This window comes from Lingula anatina, chromosome 1 (assembly GCF_051362555.1).
Source record: "Lingula anatina isolate TDL-2025a chromosome 1, LinAna3.0, whole genome shotgun sequence".
Lineage (NCBI taxonomy): Eukaryota > Metazoa > Brachiopoda > Lingulata > Lingulida > Lingulidae > Lingula > Lingula anatina.
In genome coordinates this window covers 50,454,313-50,476,346 of record NC_141767.1, presented here as the reverse complement: position 1 = coordinate 50,476,346, position 22,034 = coordinate 50,454,313, and the positions used below count along the sequence as shown (strand labels likewise).

Genomic DNA, 22,034 nt, shown 5'->3' with positions numbered 1-22,034 from the left:
AAAAGCCGCTTTGTTATTGCCTGTATGTTACAAGTCAATTAAGAGGGGTTATGTGCCAAAAGTGAAATATTGATAACTTTCCGTTCATAGGATGCGTGATGAAATATACCTTCTATTCAGAACGTATGTGTATTTTGACGAACGTAAATATTTTTTACTGTGATTATGCATGAACATTAACAAAACAGAATGGTTTGGGTAGAATGCTTAAAGCAAACATAATTTCCACATGCAAGACAGCAGATGCAGGTTTTACTGTTAGAATAAGGTAGATAGCTGAAACATAACGTCCTGTCACTACCGTCCATTTGTTCATAAATCTCAGCGCCCGAAATCATGAAATCTATCTAATCTAATTTATATTTCTCCATTCTAAGTACATTACATTGATTTACAACATATTTTCAATCTCAAATCATACAAAGAAATTTATTAAAATAACAAATTAAGAAACCAGTTAGTTTATGTGAAAGACAGAAAATGCCTAAGGAAAGGTGCCAAATGTTGTGTACGGTGTATTATATTAAGGAGCAAGGACATTGAGTCCAAAAACTCATATGTCGGGGAAGCAGAATTGTCTCTTTAAAAAGCAGTATGTACCCTCACAGACGCCTTAGCTCAGGTGACACATATGACTCTGCAGTATTGACCCACCTGCAAGCCCCCGGCCATACTTTTCAAAAGCATTTTGATCCTTGACAAAGAGGGGGACAGGTTCGGACGAAGAGTGAAAGAGGCAATATCATGAGCGGATAGAATAACCCACCCTCAACAAGCACTGTTGCCTGGGATACCAACTACCACATCTGTTGGACTGCCCAGCAAACAAGCCACGTTGGTACCACATGGTTAATTCGTCACTATGACGTTATAATGTGGTAGCAACGTGCTAGCCACGTGATCCGAACGTGACGTGTTTGCTGGGTGAGCCCTGGGGCACATCCCGCGGAGACTGTCACCACGTCGATACCAACTCAAAATCAATTCACCCGAAGAATAAGGTCCAAAAGGTGTGATCTCCATATCAATGAAAGATCTAGAATTAGAATTTTTTCATTATCTTAAAAGACCAGTGGTATTGGAACTTCATACAGATATGCTTTGCATAAAACCAATCCTTTTAATTTAGAACGTTTTCTATTGTACATTAAAAAAACACTGATTGGTTGTTAACAATATCGTAAGATCGACAAGAACACTCTGTGTACTAAAGGCGAATCCAATTTACAGATAAATTGCTTCATATGATTTCATAAACCAAGGTAATACAGAAAGGCACCAGCTGGTTAAGACGGTGAGATCCAATTACAAACCCAGTATTGGAGATTAGTAAATTGACATATTGTAACTCATTGTGATATATGTCAATTTTATCTTCCATAAAACATGTTTGGTATAAACTGAGCTGCTGGTATGGTGATAATCAGAAATACTGAATCTGTCTGAATATCAAACACCCTAAAACTCTTTAATTGATTTGCTGCAGTGAAAACAACAGTGAGACACCGTAATGGTTTTTTGTGAAATTCTACTAATAACTGCAGATATATTGTTTACAAAGCTTTGACTTCCTGGTGTGTAATATCTTAACTAAAAAGTGTGGTCTGTAACGATTGCAGTTGTTGTTCATTCACTCAGACTTGGGAGTGAATAGGTGATCACGTACCCACAAATGCATTACTATGGCAATTCACGTTACTCCCCATTGGTAGAACCTATGACAAATGTGACTTCCAATTAAATTTTAATCGATATAATCACATGTTAATGTTAAAACATTCACCGTAATGCAAAATGGGGAAAGGTGTCTTATGGGTGAATGATATACGCACAAATAGGTCATGGAGGTTTAAAAATACACCATACACTAGACCTACTACTACTTTTATTATTATTATTAATTCTGTAATTTTACTTTATTATTAAAAATACTGCCCTTGGCTAGAATCATAGGGAATGCCATTAGATTTCATACAACACCGTAAGTAAATGAGAGTACCATGTGTGTCGACACTAGTCGACGAATTTTGTATTTATCATATATATATATATATATATATATATATATATATATATATGTACGTGTGTATTTCTTACCTCTGTTATATTACCAGAAGAGAGAGCGAGAGAGACGGCTGAGAGAGAGAGAGAGAGGGGTGCTAAACATATTCTTAACAGAGCATAAAGAATTGAATCAATCGATGCAAAACTGGTCAATATCAAAGTGCTCAATTGTGAAAAACATCAAAATATATTTAGTCTTATACACAAACTTCTACAGAACTAACAAATAACACTTTAGTAACTTTCAAAACCGCAACAGAACTTTCAAATATTAAAGTAATTCCAAAATACCAAACAAACCAAGGGTTTTTTTCATAAATTCTGGGTTCTTTCAAGTGTAGCTAAATATAGAGGATTTAATAATATCGTATTATTAAACATTATCTTTGTAATCCATTTAGTCCGTTCAGGATAGGCTTAAGCCTATGTTTAGAATTATGGTAAATTTATTACCTTTTGATGAGATTGTCGCATTAATATTATATTTGCGTTTGCCTGGGAAAGGTACGATATTGCCAGAACTATTATCTTAACTTGACAAACGCGTTTTATTGAAGAAATATTCAAAAAATGACAATTTATTACATGTTCGCATCTAGCCGTTACCGCATGGGCCTTATCTTGACAGCAAAGGTGAGCGCGCGTCTCATCATCATGTTACTTATGGTTATCTGGACGTGCTTCTCCAACTGTGTAATTGGCAAGTGGAATATATATTGTGATAATTTGTTCTGTTATCAATATTTTCATTTGTTTTTAAAAGGACGTGTTGCGTGATAGAAATGTATATGTACGTCCAAAAAGGATATTTCAATTCAACACCTGTAAAGTTAGAAGCATTTAAATTTTATCTATTTCGATCTCTCTTTTCTTAAATAAAGAGTACACGCGTTATTTCTGTTATAAATGGTTCTCGTCATCTCTTGGCAAGCATAACCCGCGGTTGTAAGCGAACTAGAAACGGTCCTTTGTTTTTTGCCATTAATTCGTTTATCCAGGACAGAATGAAGATGAAATCCAACCTGTCGATCTACATGTATGTCCTTGTGATATTATACCAAGCATCAGGCCAACAACTCGTCGCCCCATGGGGTAGCGGTGGGTTATTAACTGAAACGCCTAACCTGTCTCTTGGTCCACAAACACGAGGGTTTGGTTTGGGGTTCTTCGATGGTTGCAACAGTTGCGGTTGTGCCGCCGGTACCCTCGCCTGTACGTTGGCGTTCTGCAACCAGTGCAGTATCGGTCAGTCAAGCGTCCCTGTTGGGAGTATTTTTATCGCAGAAGGAAGATTATGCGTGTGCAGATCTGGCGGAGTCATAAGATGCCTAGAGCAACCCCTCAGCTGTGTTTCCGGCACAACTTGGCTAAGCGTCTTCCAAGGCAGAATATGCAGATGCTTTGGCAACTTTGCTTTTTGCAGGCCCATTGCAGAATATTGCAGCAGGTAAGATCTTATATACTTTTGAAGCAAACTAAACTTCAGATTGAGGCAGAAGATTATATCATTCATTTATTTGTCCCCTGAACTACTTACAAGAAGTAAAAAGATGGAAACTATAGGTTTAAAATATTTATTAAGAAAAATTAAAGAAGATGCTTTAATATGGACCTATGTACTGTACAACAAGAGTTACACCATAAAAGTCAATAGAGAAAGCGAAACCCAAAAATGCAAGTTTTTAAAAGTATGACACAAATTCAACATTCATTTGGAAAGTAGGTTAACACGCGCATATAGGTTTTACGGATCTGTAAAAAAATGTTTGAATGCAGCTTAATGATAAAATAGTTTATTCGTTTATTGCGTATTTTTGCGATATGCAACTTTACCATGAGTATCGTAGAACAAAATCTGATCTTGCTTTATTTAAACATAACTTATAGCAAATTTTTCCATCAAAAACATTGTAGCATTGCGTTATCCGCTCAAACAATTCATCATTTGGATTATTTCAGCTTCTAAGACCTTTTTGCGGAATACAGATGTCAGCTGCTGATTGTCGCCATTGATGAGAAACGGCCTGAAAATCAAACGCTAATTTATCAACTTGTACATGTAGACTGTTGCAAACTGTGTCCAATGACGATGTTTTGATATCAAAATTTTATAGTTTTGATATCAACACTGCGTCACATATAAATTGCATTTTAAAGATCACTGACTCATTCATCAATTTTTGTCACCTGTATCAAAATATAGTCTGATTTTCAATATAACATTTTGACATAACGTTATACGTCGAAATACCGTTATTCAATAATATCAATATAAAAGTTTTAAATGCGATCAATAAAAAATTCAGAATCTTGTGCATTGTTGGGTATTTTTCATATTCAGCGTTCTCTTGATGCATGTTTAACATTTAATAACGTGAAAACCCACCACTGGTGTACCCTCTACCAGGGTGGCAGATATTATAGGCACATGTTCCAGATTTCCAGAGAACCAAATCACCATCTATTTATCTAAAGACATATCTTTTAATATCTTGTGAAAAATCCATCTGTAGCCCGGGTAGAAGGTACATGTACCACTGGTATTTTCCTGCTATTTTTCAACTTCATGTATCAAAATGCATCGCTGATTTTCGCATTACTTTAGTACTTGAGAGTTTATAGTTGCTTCCCGTATCTTCACGTCAGTTGCCGATCTTTAGGCGAGGAAAAAGCTGCGGTATGATTTTATTTTTCGAATTTCATGATAAATTATTCTCTGCTGTGTAAAGGTCTAACTCTCACCGTGTGCTTTTACCGGTACATGTAGGTCAACTGCGTAATACTTTGCATTTCAAGTAAACCACATCATGTAAATAAATCTGCTGGTGTGATCGTATGAATCCGAACAGTGAATACACAAACTGTTTAATGCACTCTATTCAGCAGTGTAACGCTAAACTGAGGCCTGCAGGTGAACCTTATGCAAGCTTCGGTCAAAACACGCTTACACAAAACTGCGCCCATGCGGTGAATACACCTAAGTGGACTTTAGTTTATAGGCTGGGTCACTGGAAAACAAAGGAACATATTCGCCGAAACAGTGAGTATAGACTATGTGCCCATCGATTTACTGATTTTTAACATTCATATACCAGCCAGGTCTAGGTGATTCAGGTGATTGTGCGGCAGAGTCCTCTTGAATATCTTTCTTATCATGGTGGGTACAGGTACCGTATCTTTAGGCCTACTTGTTTTGAGACGCTGCCTAGAATAGACCTATACCCTACAAACGAATACCATGTCTTGTATAACTCTTTTATTTACTAAAAGTATTTAAATCTTTTTTGTATATAATAGTGGTTCTTAAATGCAACGTATGTTAGAATCTGTAGTAGGTGCTTATATGTTTCTTAACACTGTTCGCTAGACAGCCTCATTCTGACCTAGGATCCAGTTCTAACTGCGGTGCATCCACTGGAGCGTACAAGCACATGATGTTTTGAGTCACGCGATTTATCACGCTAAATGTATCAGCTGCGGTCCACTTATTGTTCAAAACACAAACTCTGGGTTTTGGTCCATCGTTGGTCTGCTAGATATAGAAGCTAGAAGCTGCACTGCCTCTCCCTTGTAACAAATCGGACTATCACCTCAGGTACAGGCGTCATTATATTATATCAACAAACAGCGAGGAGCCAGGTATAGCATGATAAGATTCGTAAATTTGTTCTTTATATGCGTGGCGTTATTTATATGAAAAGTGAATCGAGTTGTGAACTTACATCTTACTGTCCTAAGTTGAAATGTAAATGACCTAATTAAGGTATGTAGGGATTATGTCCTGAGATAAATGAAGGCCTAAGCCTAAGCTTATCTGTACGTTCCGTTATATACTTATGCGGGTTATATAAATATGAGTAAAAGTGTATATTTACATATGAATATCATACTTGTACATATGCTCTTTGGACATTCAAGATTTCATCCCTCGTGCGGACCATATTTACGAACCGATAGCTTGCCTCGCGCGTGCATCTCTATTCTTATAGCCATATTTTAGATATATTTTATATCTTTTATTCTTATATAGGTAGGATTGCGGTAACGTTTTTAATAAGACTCTTTCGGTAAGACAGGAATCAAGTTCAGCATGCATAGTTCCGAATTAAAGATTGGTGAAAATATTCCTATTATTCCATACACCTCGTAAGCTTTCTCTCGCTGAGTGATCTCGATAAACCATTTGTTGCTCATTGTCTAGCATTGTGCATGTTATATAAGTAGTCACCCGGGGCAAAACATATAAAGCATCGTGTAATGTAGGGCTAGAGAGGGGGTTGGGGTTATCTTGAAAGAAAGTTGCGTCTAGAAAGGTAAAGTATTTGGCAAGTGTGTTTTGCTTTGGCAAAAAGATTTCCTTTTGTTTACAGATGAACCTTTTTTCGATTGTAATGCAGTGTTTGTTTGTTTGTTTGTTTGTTTGTTAATGATATCCTTTTGAACATTCATAGTATTTTCTCTGTTATTGGCTTTCTCATGACCAATTTCTGACAGCATTTTCTGCACGAGTTTCCAAGAAAAGTAACGCAAGTAGTTATGAAAAGAAAATTACTTGAAGAGAAGTTTTTGTGTTCAAAGCCGAACCTTTATTGGAATGCAAAGTTTGAGATGCTAATAAAAATATCAAAAGCCGAAAGTGAAGATTTGAAGAAAAGTCAATTTTTGCTATGGAAAGCCTGTTTATATGTTTAAATCATCTTTAGAATGTGTACCAGACCTTTCCAAGATTAACACCCACAGGTTTTATGTACTCTTTGTTAATTGTATTTAAAGGCATTTTTGTTATGATTTTATAACGCAAAAAAAGATAAGCGTTTTTCCCTTATGATAAACTTTTTTCATATTATTCTGCCATATAAATATTGTATTTTGTTTTCAGTACACCTCTCCAACAAAAATGGATTTTAAAACTTTGCCGATCGTTCTATCATTTCTGCTGCTGTTTTCTTTGTGTGAGGCTAGATGGCCAAGTTTGAAGTTTGGAAACGATATCATAGAAAGCTTAGAGAAAGAAGTACAAGTATGTATTATCCATTTGGTATTGTTTAATTACTTGGTTTATACAACACTGAAACGTGTCTCGAAGCGAACTCGAGTTCCTCAATTTCTCTACGCCTCGAGTTAATTTCTCTTTCAAAAGTCTATAACATTTTCAAAGTTCTGTAACAGAACCAGATGAGATGATAAAAAGTGTTCAAGTTAAAGTTCGCAAACATAAAACATTGCAAAATTGATACAATATAAAATCTAAGGCTTTTATTTAATAGCGAATTCAATTTTATTTAGGTTGTAAAAAGTAGCGTTAAATTTGCGAAGCTAAAGCTGTGGACAAACTGTGGCCAGGCTAGTGATCCTATTGTCGTAAAGAACTTGACACTTTCGCCACAGCCCGTCCGAGTACCTGGGAACATAACAGTCAGCGGAGCAGGTATGACCGCCACTATTGGTTGCATTTATAATTGTACTCATCAACATATATCAGTGTTTTAGAGTGTGGGGGGATTTGCTTTTCTTGTAATTTTTTTTTTATGTTAGAACTGAAACATTGGTGCCAATTATGTTTGTTCAAGTTGGGGGAAGCTCTGCATTTGAGAGTAATAACGGTCTTTCAAAACACTAGCTTTGGTAGATTTTCATAAAGAGAAGCAATGCGTAAGAAAATGCCCTACACTAGAAATGTAGTCATTTTGAATTTGATAAAATAGGACTCGATCTTGCGGACAAATATAGTGACATTTGTTATTTTCTCATATTGTCTTTTATGTTTCAGTTATTTTTAAGGAAAATCTGGTCTCACCTATCTCAGTTAAGGTGACCATGGAAGCCAAAGAGTTCTTCTGGATCACTCTTCCATGTGAAGACAACGTAGGCAGCTGTTCATATGCCAATGTATGCGCTATGATGCCACCCTCCCAACAGTGTCCGCCTCAGCTTGTTAAGATCGGGTTACAGTGCAAGTGCCCGGTGAAAGCAGTAAGTTTCATGCGTTCGAATATTGTTTTGTGTCAAGTCCTTTTAATTTAAATGGGTATTTTTATTTTACAAACTATTTCTATGTGTACAGTGCTTGATCTGAGACTGCATTTCATATGTATAATCGTCAAACATGATTTGATAAACGTCAGTGGTAATTTAGATTTACTTTTGGACTCATTATACATTGCATAATGGGTCCAAGATTTACTTAAACACCATAGCAAACGCCTGTGCATGTTTGAGTTAATTATCAAAATCTATTTGGAAATGATTAATTTATATATTTCTTCCAGGGCACATACGTTGTACCCCCTCTTAGCGTCGCCCTACCAAAACCGCCCATAAGCGTCCCGGCAACTACACTCAAAGTTAAAGCAGAATTCAGTCACAAGGAACAGGCACTAGGATGCTACCAACTGGAATTTGCTGTGAACTAACAGAAGCGCGCTCTTTTGGTGTTAACGATCGGCTGTTCAAACTTTTCTACATTGCCTTAAATGACGCACTAATGTGACTGTACAGAAGCAAACAAATCTCAAAAGCCAACATAGATATACTTTCTACATATATGCTTTTTAATATGAAAATAAAGTTAACTAAGTTTAATTAATAGCAGCGTTTTGATTTAATTCACAAGTTAGTTGGCATAGGAATTTATAAGATGTAGGAAGTTCGAAAGTGAAGAAGTATTTCGCGACTGTAGTTCTTCCCTGGCAATCTTTCAGTCCATATCTATTCGGTAACACAGCATAAATACTTTTTCTTAATTTTGCTTATTTATCGAGAAAAGCAGTCTACTGTATGACACCGGTATGTTACAATTTACAGCCAAAAAAGATTATATTTGGGTTCATCATATACATGTAAGTTCTAGCGATCATATGGTAAAAGCACATTATCGTCATTGGACTGATTAAGCAGAGATATGGGTTGACAATCTAACAAACTTTTAGAGTTCTAAACATGTATGAAGAATGGTCTTTTCGAATACTTTTGGCTTAAACATCCCACATGCCTTAACTTACTTCGGCTGTTCTATAAAAATTTCCTGAGAGTTTGCCATTATCAATAGATGAAAGTCTAAAAACTACGAAATATTCAACTCCTTATGTGACTGTATAAACGGGAATAGAATTTTTATCTGGCTTTGTTATTACATCGGCTGTTACATGGACGCGGCAGGTTTCCCCGTCCTGTATCTGAGAGGTACATCACGCTCCGTCAAAAGCTCCACCTGGTGCCCGCTTATCGTCAGGTTCCGCTTGGCAAAGTTTAATACTCCCTGGATAATTAGAAACGCAGAGATTGAGAGATTTTCTGTAAATTTTTATCTGCGGTTGGTGAAATGCGTCGCTGACATATTATTTTTAGCAATACTCTCTACCATGAGGCCTGGACAACACTAAAATCAAAGCAAATTGACATTCGTTCGCAAATTAGCCGCTGTGAAATTGTTAACAAAGTACTGTGAATATGTTATAATATAGTAAGCAATCGTTCATATTTATTTTGGATTATAAAAACCCCAACACAACATTAGAGGTTCATATCTCATCTAAATATTAGAATTTCTTGAAACTTTTCGTTAATACATACCAGTAAAGTATGAAAAATGTACTTACTCTGTAAGTCGTCAGTATATCAACACCAAAGCATAAATCGGGACCCGACTCTGAAAATAGAAACGAGATAATTCAGTTCCAAGACTACCTGCAGTAACATGCATGAGGAAGTAGTAAATTTGAATGTTTATTTTATACCCATGACATAGTTTCACAAGACCAACTATGATGCACATACTGTTTTTAAAACGTTAAATAACGTATTTTAACAATTCTGTTTTACGTTTATGAGCCCCCGTTAATCCAGTCATATAAACCTTTTGTTGATGTTGATATCCACCCCCACGTGAATAACAAAACATTTTCATCTTTATGTTGAGGAGTACATGCACTTGTCACTATACTTCTTTGTATATACTGTACAAGTAACAACAAGAACAAAATCAATTTACCTACCGGTGACAAATACGTCCAGCATCAGTTCCTTTTCACCAACAGTAACTGGAATATTCTTCATTCTTCCTATTATTTTTAGGGACGGATTTGTTGAAGATATGAACGCGACTTTTTCCATTTGGTCAAGTGAATATCTGAAAGTGTTAGAACATGTCACTTTACTTTTTTGTGTAATATGCACGTATTTCATCTAGCTATGCTTCGATTAATTCATACATTTATAGATGTATTGACATATTGTTTCCCGGTATTATTCGTAACTATGAACGGGATTCGCCTTACCCGCACATGAGAAATGCGTCCTTGTTAATGAATGAAACGGGAGAAGAAGAATCGACCATTGTGCGGAGATCCTGGTTTTGGCACTAACATTTCAAAGAAAAAAAACTTATTTATCAAATTAATAAATATCAAATTAAAAAACGCATGTATGACCAATACAAAATAACAGAAAAATAAAAGGTTAATCAGGTTTTTCTTATATCAATTAAATGATATGGTGAACTTGAAGAAGTTGCAAATGTCACTTTAACAAGCAGTTACAATGAAATAAGTGTAACAGTAACTAGTATAACGGTAACTATAGTACACACACCCTACACAAGAGAAACGGCACCAAAGGTTGCGAGTTGTCTATGAAATCGTTAGCTGTATTATCTGCAGTCCGCGAGCGAGCACGTCTTGATGTACGTGGTCTTTCCATCTGGCTGCCAAAGTCGGGAATGTCAGACTGAAAATGAAATAGGCAATAAATAATCATGCGTTCCTTACCAAGTTTAGATATTGCAAATACCTAACTGGATTTCCCTATTTCGATCGAATATTCAAATAAGATCTCTGAAACCTGATGAACCTGTGCGGACATTGTGTCTTCATTTTGTCCATATTTTACCACATTGTACTGAACAAGAGAAGCTGAATATTGCCTTACCACCTGCGCGTTTGAGCCCCGCAAACTGACTTTTGTCATTTCATTTATCAAGTCATCTTTCCCAGTAGAGGTGTGCGGAACTTTTCTCTGCTGTCGTTTGGCTGCAGCCTCTAGTATGTCATCGGATGCGCTACCAGACATGATCAGAGTGGTTTTACTCTACAGGTACCTGTAATGTGAGACTCCCTGTTAACTTTTGTCAGAAAAAAACCCTTCTTCAAACACTGTTCCATATAAAAGTGTTTAATATTCACACTCCTGTAGTTACATCACTAATAAAGCATTCTGATTGGCAAGCACAAGCTGGTTTATTGTGTTCATATGTAATCCACACAATGACACACACTAAAACCAAGTTATCTATCTATCTATCTATCTATCTATCTAATGAAATATTTTCAACAACATATTTCACAGCACTGGGCTAGTTTAATGAGGTTGCATATATGTACCCAGGGCATCGGCTTTTAAATATCGATTTGACAGCTTTGAATAGAGACGATTGTTGCCAATCAAAATATCGGATATATTTTTATTTACCTGCTGCATTCATAAATGGAAGGTCAAGCGTTCTCTATACAGCTACAGCCTCGGGTAATCGATTGATTTTACCTGTATGGTCCTTGTAAGTTGTCTGCTATACTTAAAGATGGTGATTGTACTTTAGTATTTTATTCATGTTCTGGATCATGTCAAATTTCTATACAAATCACCTTTCACAAGGACAACTTTCACAGAGTGAAAAATGGTCTCTGACACCTTGGCTATACTATCACGTCATTACCGTATACAGGTTTTCGTAATCAGCACTGTGGCGTCAAATAAATGCTTCCATTTATTCCTCGCATTTAACTGTTTTCTGTGAAATTAAACACATAGCAACCAGGTAAAAAGTGGGATTTATTAAATCTTACCTGCACAAAGCTGTCCATCTCACTGAAGAGGACTAACAAGACATTACTTCCCCCGAGCTGTCTGATCGATCTGTATTTGCGTGTGTGGTTAATGGAATGTATTATCCAAATGTTCTTAATCAAACACTCGGTATTGATCATGCGCTGTAGCGTCACTTAAATGAGCCTGTTGACATATAAAACGATGTCTTAGCTGATTTGCTATGAGTAAATATGCAAACTGAAGTGCTAACGCGGCGTCACAGCCATAAAATAAATTCATATATTAATTATGCAACAAATGTTTTTAGCAGATTTAGTCGTAAACTTATGTTTAAGAAGTTGCTTAGGTCTTCTTATTATTGTCTTCTTCTTCTTCTTCTTCTTCTTATTATTATATGTCCGGTTCCAGAAAATGTAACGGCTATAAACGTATTTAAGGAATGTCATTTACAGGAAGGATTATTTTAATATCGAAATATAATAATTGATTGTGGAGTTATATGGTTTGACTAAGGTATGTTTCAAATTTAAAAACACCATTTTCATCTAGATTTAAAAAACCAAAATCAAGGACTTCAAAGGTGAAAAATAAAGGTGGGAAGTCACACTGGATTTCTGTCATTACCACAAGTTTTAAAATGATCTAAAATTAGCAGGGATGGATCCAGGATTATTTGAAAGGGGGGGGGGGGGGGGGGGTCCGGAACGACAGACCTCAGATGCAAAGCCGGCCATCGCCCCCTTGGCGTTGGGTTCGGGGCCTGCTCAAGGACCCCGAAACATTTTTGGTGTTTTGGAGGGCAAACGGTGCTCTTTGGTACGATTTACAACTACGATTCAGCTAGTCAAAATTCTAATTTCAAGAGGGAAGTATTGGTGCGATATATTTTTTTCAGAAACCGAAGGGGGGACCCCCCTCTAAATCCGCCACTGATTAGTATACGTTTTGAATGACTTAATGAGATGAATACAACGTTAAACGTTGTCGAAAATGCGGTGAATTTTGGAGAATTTCGGGTCACGATTTTCCGTAACTGTTTTCAATTGCCACGTTCTGAAATATTTCGTTCTTAGTTTCGTACTGAATTCCTCTTTTATACGTTACGGCAACATCTTTCCAATAAAAGAATTGTTAATTTTTTAAAAGTCAATGTACGTTCTTCTAGCCTAAAAGCTCTTTTAAAAACCCAGCAGCCTTATGGCAAGTTGAAAAACTGAACGCTTTAATGGATTAGGGAAACAAGTCCGTTTCAACGTTTATGACTAGTTTTAACTACTTTTTCCATTCGCATAGATGTTAACGGCATAAAACAATCGCGTTTTATGGGAGTCAAATTTGGCTCAAGGCTCCTTTTCTTTCAAGTGTCCCATTAAGAGTTTGTATATTGCCTTTTTTCCTTCAGAGGCAAAATAATAATAATAAATAAACAAATAGAGCCTTTGTTAAGCATGCAGCTGTTCAAAAGGATGTTGAATTAACGCTATGTTGATAGACTCTCTCCAAGACGCAGCTTGGGAACACTCGATTTCCTCTTGAACGAGCAAAATAAGGTCACGTGCCGTGAGCATTATTTTAATTACAAGTATCGTGCACAGTATTAAAGTGTGTGGAATGATCATGCTTCTTTTTTGAAGAAAAAGATAGCCAGATGCATTTTACTCAGTTTGCAGAGTTGGGAATTAAGAATTGGGACAAAACGCGAGAAAGAATATGTGCACGGAAGACCACTTTAAAGACGTTTCCACTAGTAAATTTTTGACAATTTAATCAACCACCTTCAACACAAGACATTTATACGGAAAACAGAACGAGGCCACATAAAAACAAGACGAGGTATATTCACTTCATTTATTGTGCTTAAAAAATTTACCCATTATATAAAAATCTTGATGCCATGCATTAAAACCGCCAAGGTATCCAAGTATGCATGGTTATCGTAACCAGCGTGATAAGTCTACTTGGTGAAAGGGGTTCAGTAAACATAAAAATATGACACAAGAATAAAATGCAAAGAGGAAATATCTACTAATCTAAGTGAAGTAGGTGACTACATAATTGAAATTAATGAAATTTAACAAGACCTCGCCCTGTCTGAAAGAGTCAAATTGCTCAACTTGCCCAAATTGCCTTCTGAAAAGTCTTCCCAACCAAATGGGCAGATTCTTTTTTTGTTAACAAAAATTTGTGGATCCGTTCCTTTTTTCCTATGCTACTTGCTGCCGGATCTGCTTCGCGACCTGGAGCGACTTCTGGAAGGACTCTTAGACTTGGACTTTTCTTTCGAAGGACTTCTTGATTTGCTTGGCGATTTACTTCGTGAACGTGACTTCGACCCGCCATTCTTATTTTGTGATTTTGATCTAGACCTGCTTCTAGATCTGGATCTCCTTGGAGATCTACTGCGAGAGCGAGAACGGCTCTTCTTGGACCTGCTGCGGGATCTACGCCTACGGTCCCTTAAAAAAGAATTGAAGTATGCTGATAACAGCATTTTCCAATCATGTTGCATGAAAAAATCTACAATCACTAAAATATATAACCCTACGTGGTATGAAAACCTTTATCGATAATATTCAAAATCAATGCGCCGTGCTTACCTGGACCTTGATCTAGATCTTCTACGTCTTCGGGGAGATGGGGATCTATAGCGCCCTCTTGGCCTGCGATATCCGCCGCCACCCCCACCACCTCTATCATCATAGCAGTCTCTGGCCCAATGGCCTGGACGATGACACTTGTAACACTCATCATATCCCTGAAGCAAGGGATACAAATTATAAAAACCCAATTAAAACATTCACCTTAGTCTGTAATCATATATATAATAAAACAGAAATTCAAAAAGAGAAATCAATTTCATACATTTGAAAATAGGTAATGAGTAAAAATGGCTATCAACAACATCATCTTTCAAATTTCAAGTCTAGCTCTTACACAAAACAACTAATCCTTTCATAGAAGGGCATATAATAATTTGAACTATGAAATCTTATAAAATGTACGTAGGTTGAAACCAACCAGGGGTCTCCTAGGGTTTCCCTTGGCCCACTCTACAATGATGGATGAACCACACACTTCGCGGCCATTTTCATATTTGACAGCGTCCTGAAAAATCACCATCACTATAAAATACTGCTTTAACACCACACATTGACAGTTTGATGTTTGGGCTGAAAGTAAATGGTGGTGAATGCATTTATCATGTGTTGTTGTGCTGTAACCAATCCCCATGTTGTGTTCCTCACCACCTTCCTCTCTCAACAAGGCTATTTTGTAGGCTCGTTTAGATTTAGCAGCTTTCAACTTACCCTCTTGCTCAACATGTCATTCATGAAGTATCGTGCATGTGCAGATTAAACACTGGATACTAGAGAGTGCATGCAAAAGTGCTATTCCACAGTCACAACCCACTCATGTAATTCTACGAACCCACTTATTCAACCCTTTTATCATTAAAAGGCACCCTTTCAACTTTGTCAAATCCAGCACGGTAAATGGGTCCAACAAAATGGCTTTCTACAAAACAGCTACCAAATGCTTCAAAAGGTAGGACTAAATTTCAGTGGCAATGTTAATAAATAAGAATGTGAATGAAAAAGAAAATAGATGCATTTGGTAAATTCTAAAAGCCCCTCCATACAAATCAAACATTAGCCACAAATTTTGGAATTAAGTCTAATACAACCACCAGTTGACCTCGGATGTTTTAGGCTTTAAAAATGTTTGCCAGCTAGTGCTTTAAAACACCACATCTTCAATCACATGTACAGACAACAAAGATTATGACGGTACATTAGCAATGACATACTAAACCCCACTGCTGGTCTATGGTGGTGGCATGGATGGGTGGTTGGTAGAACAACACGTGGACATGGCGCCGAGAGCCTTGTCATTCTTTGGCTAGGTCATGGTCATGTGGTCTCATGGAACACATGGTCATGGTCAGGTTTTGGAACAACAACAGGCAAGGGTGACTTATTGACGTATGGTTTGGCTATGGCATGGCTTTGGCATGGCAAGAGGGCTCCTGTGACCCTGGCCTGGCTAAGGCTCCATTAGGCAATTGGCTTTTGGTCATTGGTAACCATGGAAACTTAGATGTTGTGGCCAGGGACTGGTCGGAAGCTAGTAAGGGGGATTTCAATAAAGTGTTCATTTAGCAAATCTATTACACATTTTGTCTCTGTTTCAATTTCCTTATCAAATCCAACTTTTTTTTTGCATTTCACATAATTATGTGGAGAAAGAAGAGAATTTTGATAAAAATCTTTTTTTTAAGACAATGTTTAAATTTTGTAATGTTTAATTCAATTTCTAAGCTGGAAAATAAGAAATTCATCACCATCTCTAGTTTTCAAATAGATAACAGACAGGATCGTTTCATGACAAGTGCCTTATCCATTAAAAAAAATTGTTACGTAACCTGTAATAACATGAAGAACAAATTTACCAGGCCATTTTATAGCTTACCTCTGCATCCCTACGATCCTCATAATCCACGAAGGCATAGGCTGCAAATAATAAATGAATTTTCCATGTTTGACACAAATTAACAAAGTACATGTTCAATTAATTCAAACATTAATCAAAAACAGCTGATAAGTCTCAGTTAAAAGCAAGTTGCAGACAAACATCCAATATGCTTTCAGTTCATTCTGCTTTAGTTACCACAATAATGGGTAATGTAAAAAAATGGATAAAGTTATAGATTATGAACAATCTCAAACTTGAAGTTAATTAGTTGCATGTTTCAACTTCAAAATAAGGTGAACCTCTAATCACAATCACATCCAAGTACAATATTACTGGCAATCTTCCCTATGCAAATTAAAAAATCTGCCTGGATTTTAATCTTTATTTCACAATGAGTAATTTTTTATTATATTCTTATTTGTATCTTTCACACATGTGCTTTGCTTAACTTGAGTACTCATTGGCTTTTATGCAAACACTTTTCCTATTCATAAGTTTAAGTATCTTGCAAGTTGCAACCATGGTTCACTGCTCTTCATTGTAAATGTTCACTGTCACTGTGCTTACCCATTTCAGCTCCTGAAAATTAAAGGTTAAAATTATAATATAAAAGATGACAAGATACTGATTCAGTTCTAATCCACTTTATAGTAAAATATATTTTCTTTAAAATATATCTTTCTCCGATAGTTTTTGAGGGTTTTGGTTCACGAGATTTTCCGAGATTCATGAAGTATGTATTTATGGCTTAACATAAAGTAATTTATTTCGATTATTAATAACCATCGACCAGTCACTTAACGCAGATGTGAAACTCCAAACAAAGTCTGCCTCACAAACACACCTGCCTTCAAATTGGCCGCTGCAACTTAAATACATTTTTCAACACGCCATTTTTTATTTCAAAAGTCCATTCATTATTCTGCAGTTTCTGTGCCATATTTCTGTAAAGCCACAAACCAACTTACCATACTTGATCTCACAACGTAGCATACGCCCATAAGGTTCAAATATTTCTTCTAAATCTCTTGTACGGGTGCTTCTACTCAAGCGCCCAACAAAGAGCATCCCCTCGGCACGCCGCGACATCTTGAAGTGCCCGTATGAAGTCTCCAGTTCATGTTTACCTTAAAGTTGCGCAAAAATTATGTATAAGCAAGACTAAGGACATAGTCTAACTGAGGTTGAATTAAATATAATAATTATCATATATTTGATATTTGACAAATCTCTAGATGAATTTGAAAATCTTTCACATTTATTTTGATAAATCATGTCAAAAGCAATATCAGAAAGTCTGTTTAGCTCTATATTTTTCGCGCATGCCCACAGGTGCAGTACACGTCTCCAGTGCCAGTGCTGTAAGATGGGTAAGTGTCGGCGTTTTTGTTTTTAAATGTTTTCTGTCAATTTGTGCATAATTGAAAAAAAATTGTGAACATTTATCAGCTGTATAATTAGGTATTATATTGAATAGATCAAACAATGGTGGCAAATTGTTGTCGAATGGAGACCGCTTGTATTTTGCCAATTATTTGTGAAAGTTGGGATAAGTTTCATTCATTTTTCGCCTTCTTTAACTTTAGAATGCGTATTGAATTAAATATCATATTGTCTACATTGTTAACAAGTTGGTATCGTTTTTCTTTCTCATCTTGAAATTTATATGGCTATTTTAATAGGGAGTGCATGTTAAAAATACGTAGGTTGGTTCATTTACCGGTTGATCAACGTTTGTACAGTATTATTGGTTCCTACATAAAAAGTGGGAGGGGGTTGGGGTAAATTGGATAAGTAAGTAATAAAAGGATTTATCTTTTGTAGAAATATTAAATAGCCTAACATGCCATCCAGTTATTTTGTAGCAACATAACAAGTAGCAGTAGCCACTATAGAACTATTCGTACCTGTCAAAATTGTATGGGTCAAAAATGTTCCTTGAATGTTGGATGTTTATTAAAGGGGGTCTTGTATAAGAGCAAAGGGGATTATATTGCATTTTCCATATATTTGACCAAAAATGAATATCACCAAAAAGGGTTTAATGTATATTGATTGTTTTTTTAAATTCCAGGTGGAATTTTTGCAAGGATGTTTTCTGGCCTCTTTGGACAGAAAGAGAGACGTATTTTGATTCTTGGTTTAGATGGTGCAGGCAAGACGACCATTTTATACAGATTACAAGTAGGAGAAGTGGTTACCACCATACCAAGTAAGAGACACCAATTTACTGCACCTCGGAAGAAGAAAAAACAACATAAAAAATATATCTTAATTGCTGTTAGCATTCTCATATCTTTAGTTAAGACTGGGTATGCATTCATTATTTATGATTATTATCTTCTTACTTCCAGCTATTGGCTTCAATGTAGAAACAGTAACATACAAAAATCTCAAGTTTCAAGTATGGGATCTTGGTGGACAAACAAGTATCAGGTATTAACTTCAACATTTTGAATAACTTGAACAAAAATAAGGTTATGCTTATTTGGACCATATATCAATCTCAAAGCTTAAGCATTAAATTTTTTGATGCTGTCCTTGTTCAATTGCACTCATTTTGTGTTGAGAGCTTTCTCCTTATCTTGGCTAACCCAGATTCGCATGACTTATATATATATATATATATATTTTTTTTTTTTTTTTTTTTTCTGTGAGAGTCTCAGAGATGTATGTTTCTTTTGGTTAGTGCAGGCCATGTTTAACCAAAAAACATAGTGGTATATTTTGTGAAAGATGTACCATAATAGAGCCAAAAGGCACCAAAAACAAAATGCATTATCTATAGAATAAAATCACTTTTTTGTGGCCTAATTTCATTTGATTTGCCAATGGGTACAAGTTCCTGGTAACAGCATAGTGTTGTGTCTTTGTTTAAGGCCATACTGGAGATGTTATTATTCCAATACGGATGCTATTATCTATGTTGTGGACAGCATGGATAGGGACAGGATAGGCATCTCCAAACAAGAATTGTGTTCCATGTTGGAGGTATGGGAAAATGCCTTTTTGAAACATGTTTACAATAATATTAATAATTTGATAAATAAATTCATAATGGTCTTATATCTGACTGTTAAGGAGACTACATTATGTAGCAATATACCATTGTTGAATTACTATGTAGAAGTACAAGATGAAAATTACACCTCACAAAATAAATGTTTCTGGTTTAGGAAGAGGAATTAAAGAAATCCATCTTAGTGGTACTGGCTAACAAACAGGACATTGAGGGAGCCATGACTGTGTCTGAAGTAGCTAATGCCCTTGGGTTATCAACAATCAAAAATAGAAAATATCAGATTTTTAAAACATCGGCAATCAAGGGAGAAGGTCTGGATGAATCCATGGAATGGTAAGTTGCTGTAGGGAAAATATATACGATAAAGACTTTTAGGCTTGAACCAGAAAGAAGAGGTAAGCTTTTGCAATCATACCAATTTTGTTATTTTTTAAGCACTAAGTGCAATGGGCAGGTGGTGAATTGAAGGATTACATATACCTCCTTGGTAACCCAGATATATCTAACTGCAAACCCTCTTTTTACTGGAGTAAAATTAAAATGCCTTTCTTAAAAAGATATTGGATGAAGCCTTTGTGATTGTTTGATGCGCCCTCTCTTCCGGTAGAGAATGTAAGAAACATTTCAAAAAGTTTGTAATAATGGGACACATAGTAATTTCAATTTTGTGTAATAATATGCTTATGGTTTGTTTTTACTTTCAAATTGACAGAAGAACATAGACTATTACTAGTAATTTAGTTTGTCAAGAGTGAATGGATTAAAAAGTAAGAGACCATTCCTACATATTTAGATCGATCTATCCCCCTGGGGAGTCTCAGTAGATTGCTGTCAGCTTAATCGGCTTAAATGTCTGTCCCGCCTACTAAAAGCTGTAAGGGGGTAATTAACTTTTGTGCGCGCTTGGCTCCCGGAAGCTGCCAGCAATTTTAGCGTGAACCCCCAGGGAGTTAGGTCGATCCAGATGGATCGATCTAAACAAGTGGGAACCCAGTCTAAGACTAACATATTTTTCTCTCAGGGAAATTTTTTATTAGAATTGTTCATTTACTTTTAACCATCTTCATAACTGATTTATTTATATTTCAGGCTTTCAAATATATTGCAGCAGCCAAGCTAGAGATTGTGGGAATTGCATACGGATATTGGTTTGCAGTAAAGGCACAATTTTCAGTTAAGAACTGGAACATTGCAGTTAGATACTTTCAACATGAAGACAGTGCTGATGCCATTTCCCAATCTGCTAGGCTTTCTGTCAAGTTTCATTTTAAGTTCTGTCAGTGTCTTGCAGTGTATGCTTAAAGTTTTTCATTCAAGAGTTTAGACATGAAATAAGAGTTTTACTTTTGTACTTTAGTAACATAATTACTATTCCAAGTAAAGTGTACTCCAAGTGTGTAATTTGCAGGTAGGTTAGAACTGAAATTCCAATGAAAATCTTGAAATTTTAATTTAACTAAAACTGATGGTTGGTTCTTTGTCTTATTTGTAAGCAGCTGAATACACCCATTTATTCTTGAAAGAGAAAAACAGATAAATGGTTATGTCTCTGAACATCTGTAAGTAACAGTCATTTTTTTTCATGATCAAACCAGTGCAGTTACAGTGTGGGAATGTATTTTTCTGCAAGGCCCAATCAGTTTTGAATACAGAACTCTTGTAGTTTAATTTTTCTGGATATCTTTAGCCATTTTTTATTCCTTTTGGGAAGAGAAACTGAAGTTGAGGAATGCCAAGTGGTCTATTTTTTCACATACTTCAATGTGCATTTTGTTTGAGCAGTGGGTATATTAAATTAATTCACGTATTAATTCCTCCTCTTTGGATGTTCAAGGGGACTTAAAGGTTTTATGTGCAGCATAGTGGGTCTAGATTTTAAATGTAAAAACTTGTAATATATCCATTTGTACAGAATATATATAAATGTGGGAATACAATTCTTAAAAAAGGACACATTTGTTTTGTGCTTGAGTATGCTTTTCCATGTCTGCATTACTGTAATGACAAATGAGCAGGAGGACATCCATGGTTAAAGTGACAAAGTGTAGACTAAAACAAATACATAAGCCACCTCTTGCTGAAATTATCTGATAGCAAGAAATATTCTGACCATATTTTAACAGAAAATTGTCATGGATTAATGTTGCAAAAAAAAAAGAAAAAAAAAATATTAATAGCTTCTCATGAACCATACCACCTGTCATGTCTTGAAAATTTTTAATTGCACAAAACAGAGAAAATTGAGATCAAACAGATGGCAGAATTTGAAAAATAAATTTACTTAAGCATGGGCTATGAACTTTTTAATTTTCACCAAATTGTTACAGAGATAGATGGGTGTCAGCAAAGGAGGATCGAAAGTTGGTTAATCGCAGATAGTTTACCACAGGAAATTCTACCACAGGTAACTTTTTGCATTAAATTTACACTGCACACCTCTCACAAATGTCAAAGGGCTAGTATTTCCACCGAGTAATTAAATCAATATATTCCCTTATTGCAAGTAGGCAAAATAAAAAAAAATGTTGACGGGTAAAGCTGCTGATAAAGATTTTTCGCGAAATTGGGGAAAAATAAACATTTACCCCTCATTAACACCTACCACAGAAAAATATCATTTACACAATGAAAAGCAGTAACAGGTCCCCCTTCC

At 35.9% G+C, this 22,034-nt stretch overlaps 4 protein-coding genes across 5 annotated transcripts; 2 read left to right on the top strand and 2 right to left on the bottom strand.

Moving 5' to 3' along the window:
• The first annotated feature begins 5,195 nt into the window (after positions 1–5,195).
• LOC106173112 (ganglioside GM2 activator) lies at positions 5,196–8,650 on the top strand. The gene is made up of 5 exons (XM_086999698.1): positions 5,196–5,221; positions 6,944–7,084; positions 7,351–7,492; positions 7,835–8,037; positions 8,334–8,650. Exons 1-5 carry the CDS (start codon positions 5,219–5,221, stop codon positions 8,475–8,477), a joined length of 633 nt encoding a protein of 210 aa, XP_086855824.1. The 5' UTR covers positions 5,196–5,218; the 3' UTR covers positions 8,478–8,650.
• Positions 8,651–8,798: 148 nt separating this feature from the next.
• LOC106173111 (uncharacterized) lies at positions 8,799–12,485 on the bottom strand. 2 transcript variants are annotated; one of them, XM_086999639.1, is made up of 8 exons: positions 11,904–12,485; positions 11,530–11,626; positions 10,990–11,158; positions 10,654–10,788; positions 10,341–10,423; positions 10,059–10,192; positions 9,663–9,712; positions 8,799–9,322 (listed from the first exon to the last, which is right to left on the bottom strand). In XM_086999639.1, exons 3-8 carry the CDS (start codon positions 11,128–11,130, stop codon positions 9,206–9,208), a joined length of 660 nt encoding a protein of 219 aa, XP_086855765.1. In that variant the 5' UTR covers positions 11,131–11,158; positions 11,530–11,626; positions 11,904–12,485; the 3' UTR covers positions 8,799–9,205. The 2 variants fall into 2 exon arrangements, with proteins under 2 accessions (XP_086855765.1, XP_013409565.1); XM_013554111.3 differs by lacking the exon at positions 11,530–11,626 and having other exon boundaries at positions 11,904–12,476.
• A 1,235-nt stretch (positions 12,486–13,720) lies between these two features.
• Positions 13,721–17,466, bottom strand: LOC106173121 (uncharacterized). The gene is made up of 5 exons (XM_086999640.1): positions 17,328–17,466; positions 16,357–16,397; positions 14,905–14,991; positions 14,484–14,641; positions 13,721–14,342 (listed from the first exon to the last, which is right to left on the bottom strand). The coding sequence occupies exons 1-5, from the start codon at positions 17,446–17,448 to the stop codon at positions 14,096–14,098; spliced, it is 654 nt and encodes a 217-aa protein (XP_086855766.1). The 5' UTR covers positions 17,449–17,466; the 3' UTR covers positions 13,721–14,095.
• Positions 17,467–17,579: 113 nt separating this feature from the next.
• Positions 17,580–21,332, top strand: LOC106173171 (ADP-ribosylation factor-like protein 1). The gene is made up of 6 exons (XM_013554208.2): positions 17,580–17,729; positions 18,434–18,571; positions 18,714–18,795; positions 19,239–19,350; positions 19,536–19,714; positions 20,471–21,332. Exons 1-6 carry the CDS (start codon positions 17,633–17,635, stop codon positions 20,499–20,501), a joined length of 639 nt encoding a protein of 212 aa, XP_013409662.2. The 5' UTR covers positions 17,580–17,632; the 3' UTR covers positions 20,502–21,332.
• Positions 21,333–22,034: the final 702 nt, after the last annotated feature.

Coding starts and splice junctions, on each gene's coding strand:
- LOC106173112 (XM_086999698.1), top strand. Junction 7,493..7,834: donor CATAACAGTCAGCGGAGCAG/GTATGACCGCCA, acceptor TTTATGTTTCAG/TTATTTTTAAGGAAAATCTG. Junction 8,038..8,333: donor GCAAGTGCCCGGTGAAAGCA/GTAAGTTTCATG, acceptor TATTTCTTCCAG/GGCACATACGTTGTACCCCC.
- LOC106173111 (XM_086999639.1), bottom strand. CDS start 11,130: ATGTCTGGTAGCGCATCCGATGACATACTAGAGGCTGCAGCCAAACGA. Junction 10,789..10,989: donor GGGGCTCAAACGCGCAGGTG/GTAAGGCAATAT, acceptor TTTCATTTTCAG/TCTGACATTCCCGACTTTGG. Junction 9,323..9,662: donor ATATACTGACGACTTACAGA/GTAAGTACATTT, acceptor CTAATTATCCAG/GGAGTATTAAACTTTGCCAA.
- LOC106173121 (XM_086999640.1), bottom strand. CDS start 17,448: ATGTCGCGGCGTGCCGAGGGGATGCTCTTTGTTGGGCGCTTGAGTAGA. Junction 14,642..14,904: donor GAAACCCTAGGAGACCCCTG/GTTGGTTTCAAC, acceptor CCCTTGCTTCAG/GGATATGATGAGTGTTACAA. Junction 14,343..14,483: donor AGATCTAGATCAAGGTCCAG/GTAAGCACGGCG, acceptor TTCTTTTTTAAG/GGACCGTAGGCGTAGATCCC.
- LOC106173171 (XM_013554208.2), top strand. CDS start 17,633: ATGTCAAAAGCAATATCAGAAAGTCTGTTTAGCTCTATATTTTTCGCG. Junction 17,730..18,433: donor GTGCCAGTGCTGTAAGATGG/GTAAGTGTCGGC, acceptor TTTAAATTCCAG/GTGGAATTTTTGCAAGGATG. Junction 19,715..20,470: donor CTGGATGAATCCATGGAATG/GTAAGTTGCTGT, acceptor TTTATATTTCAG/GCTTTCAAATATATTGCAGC.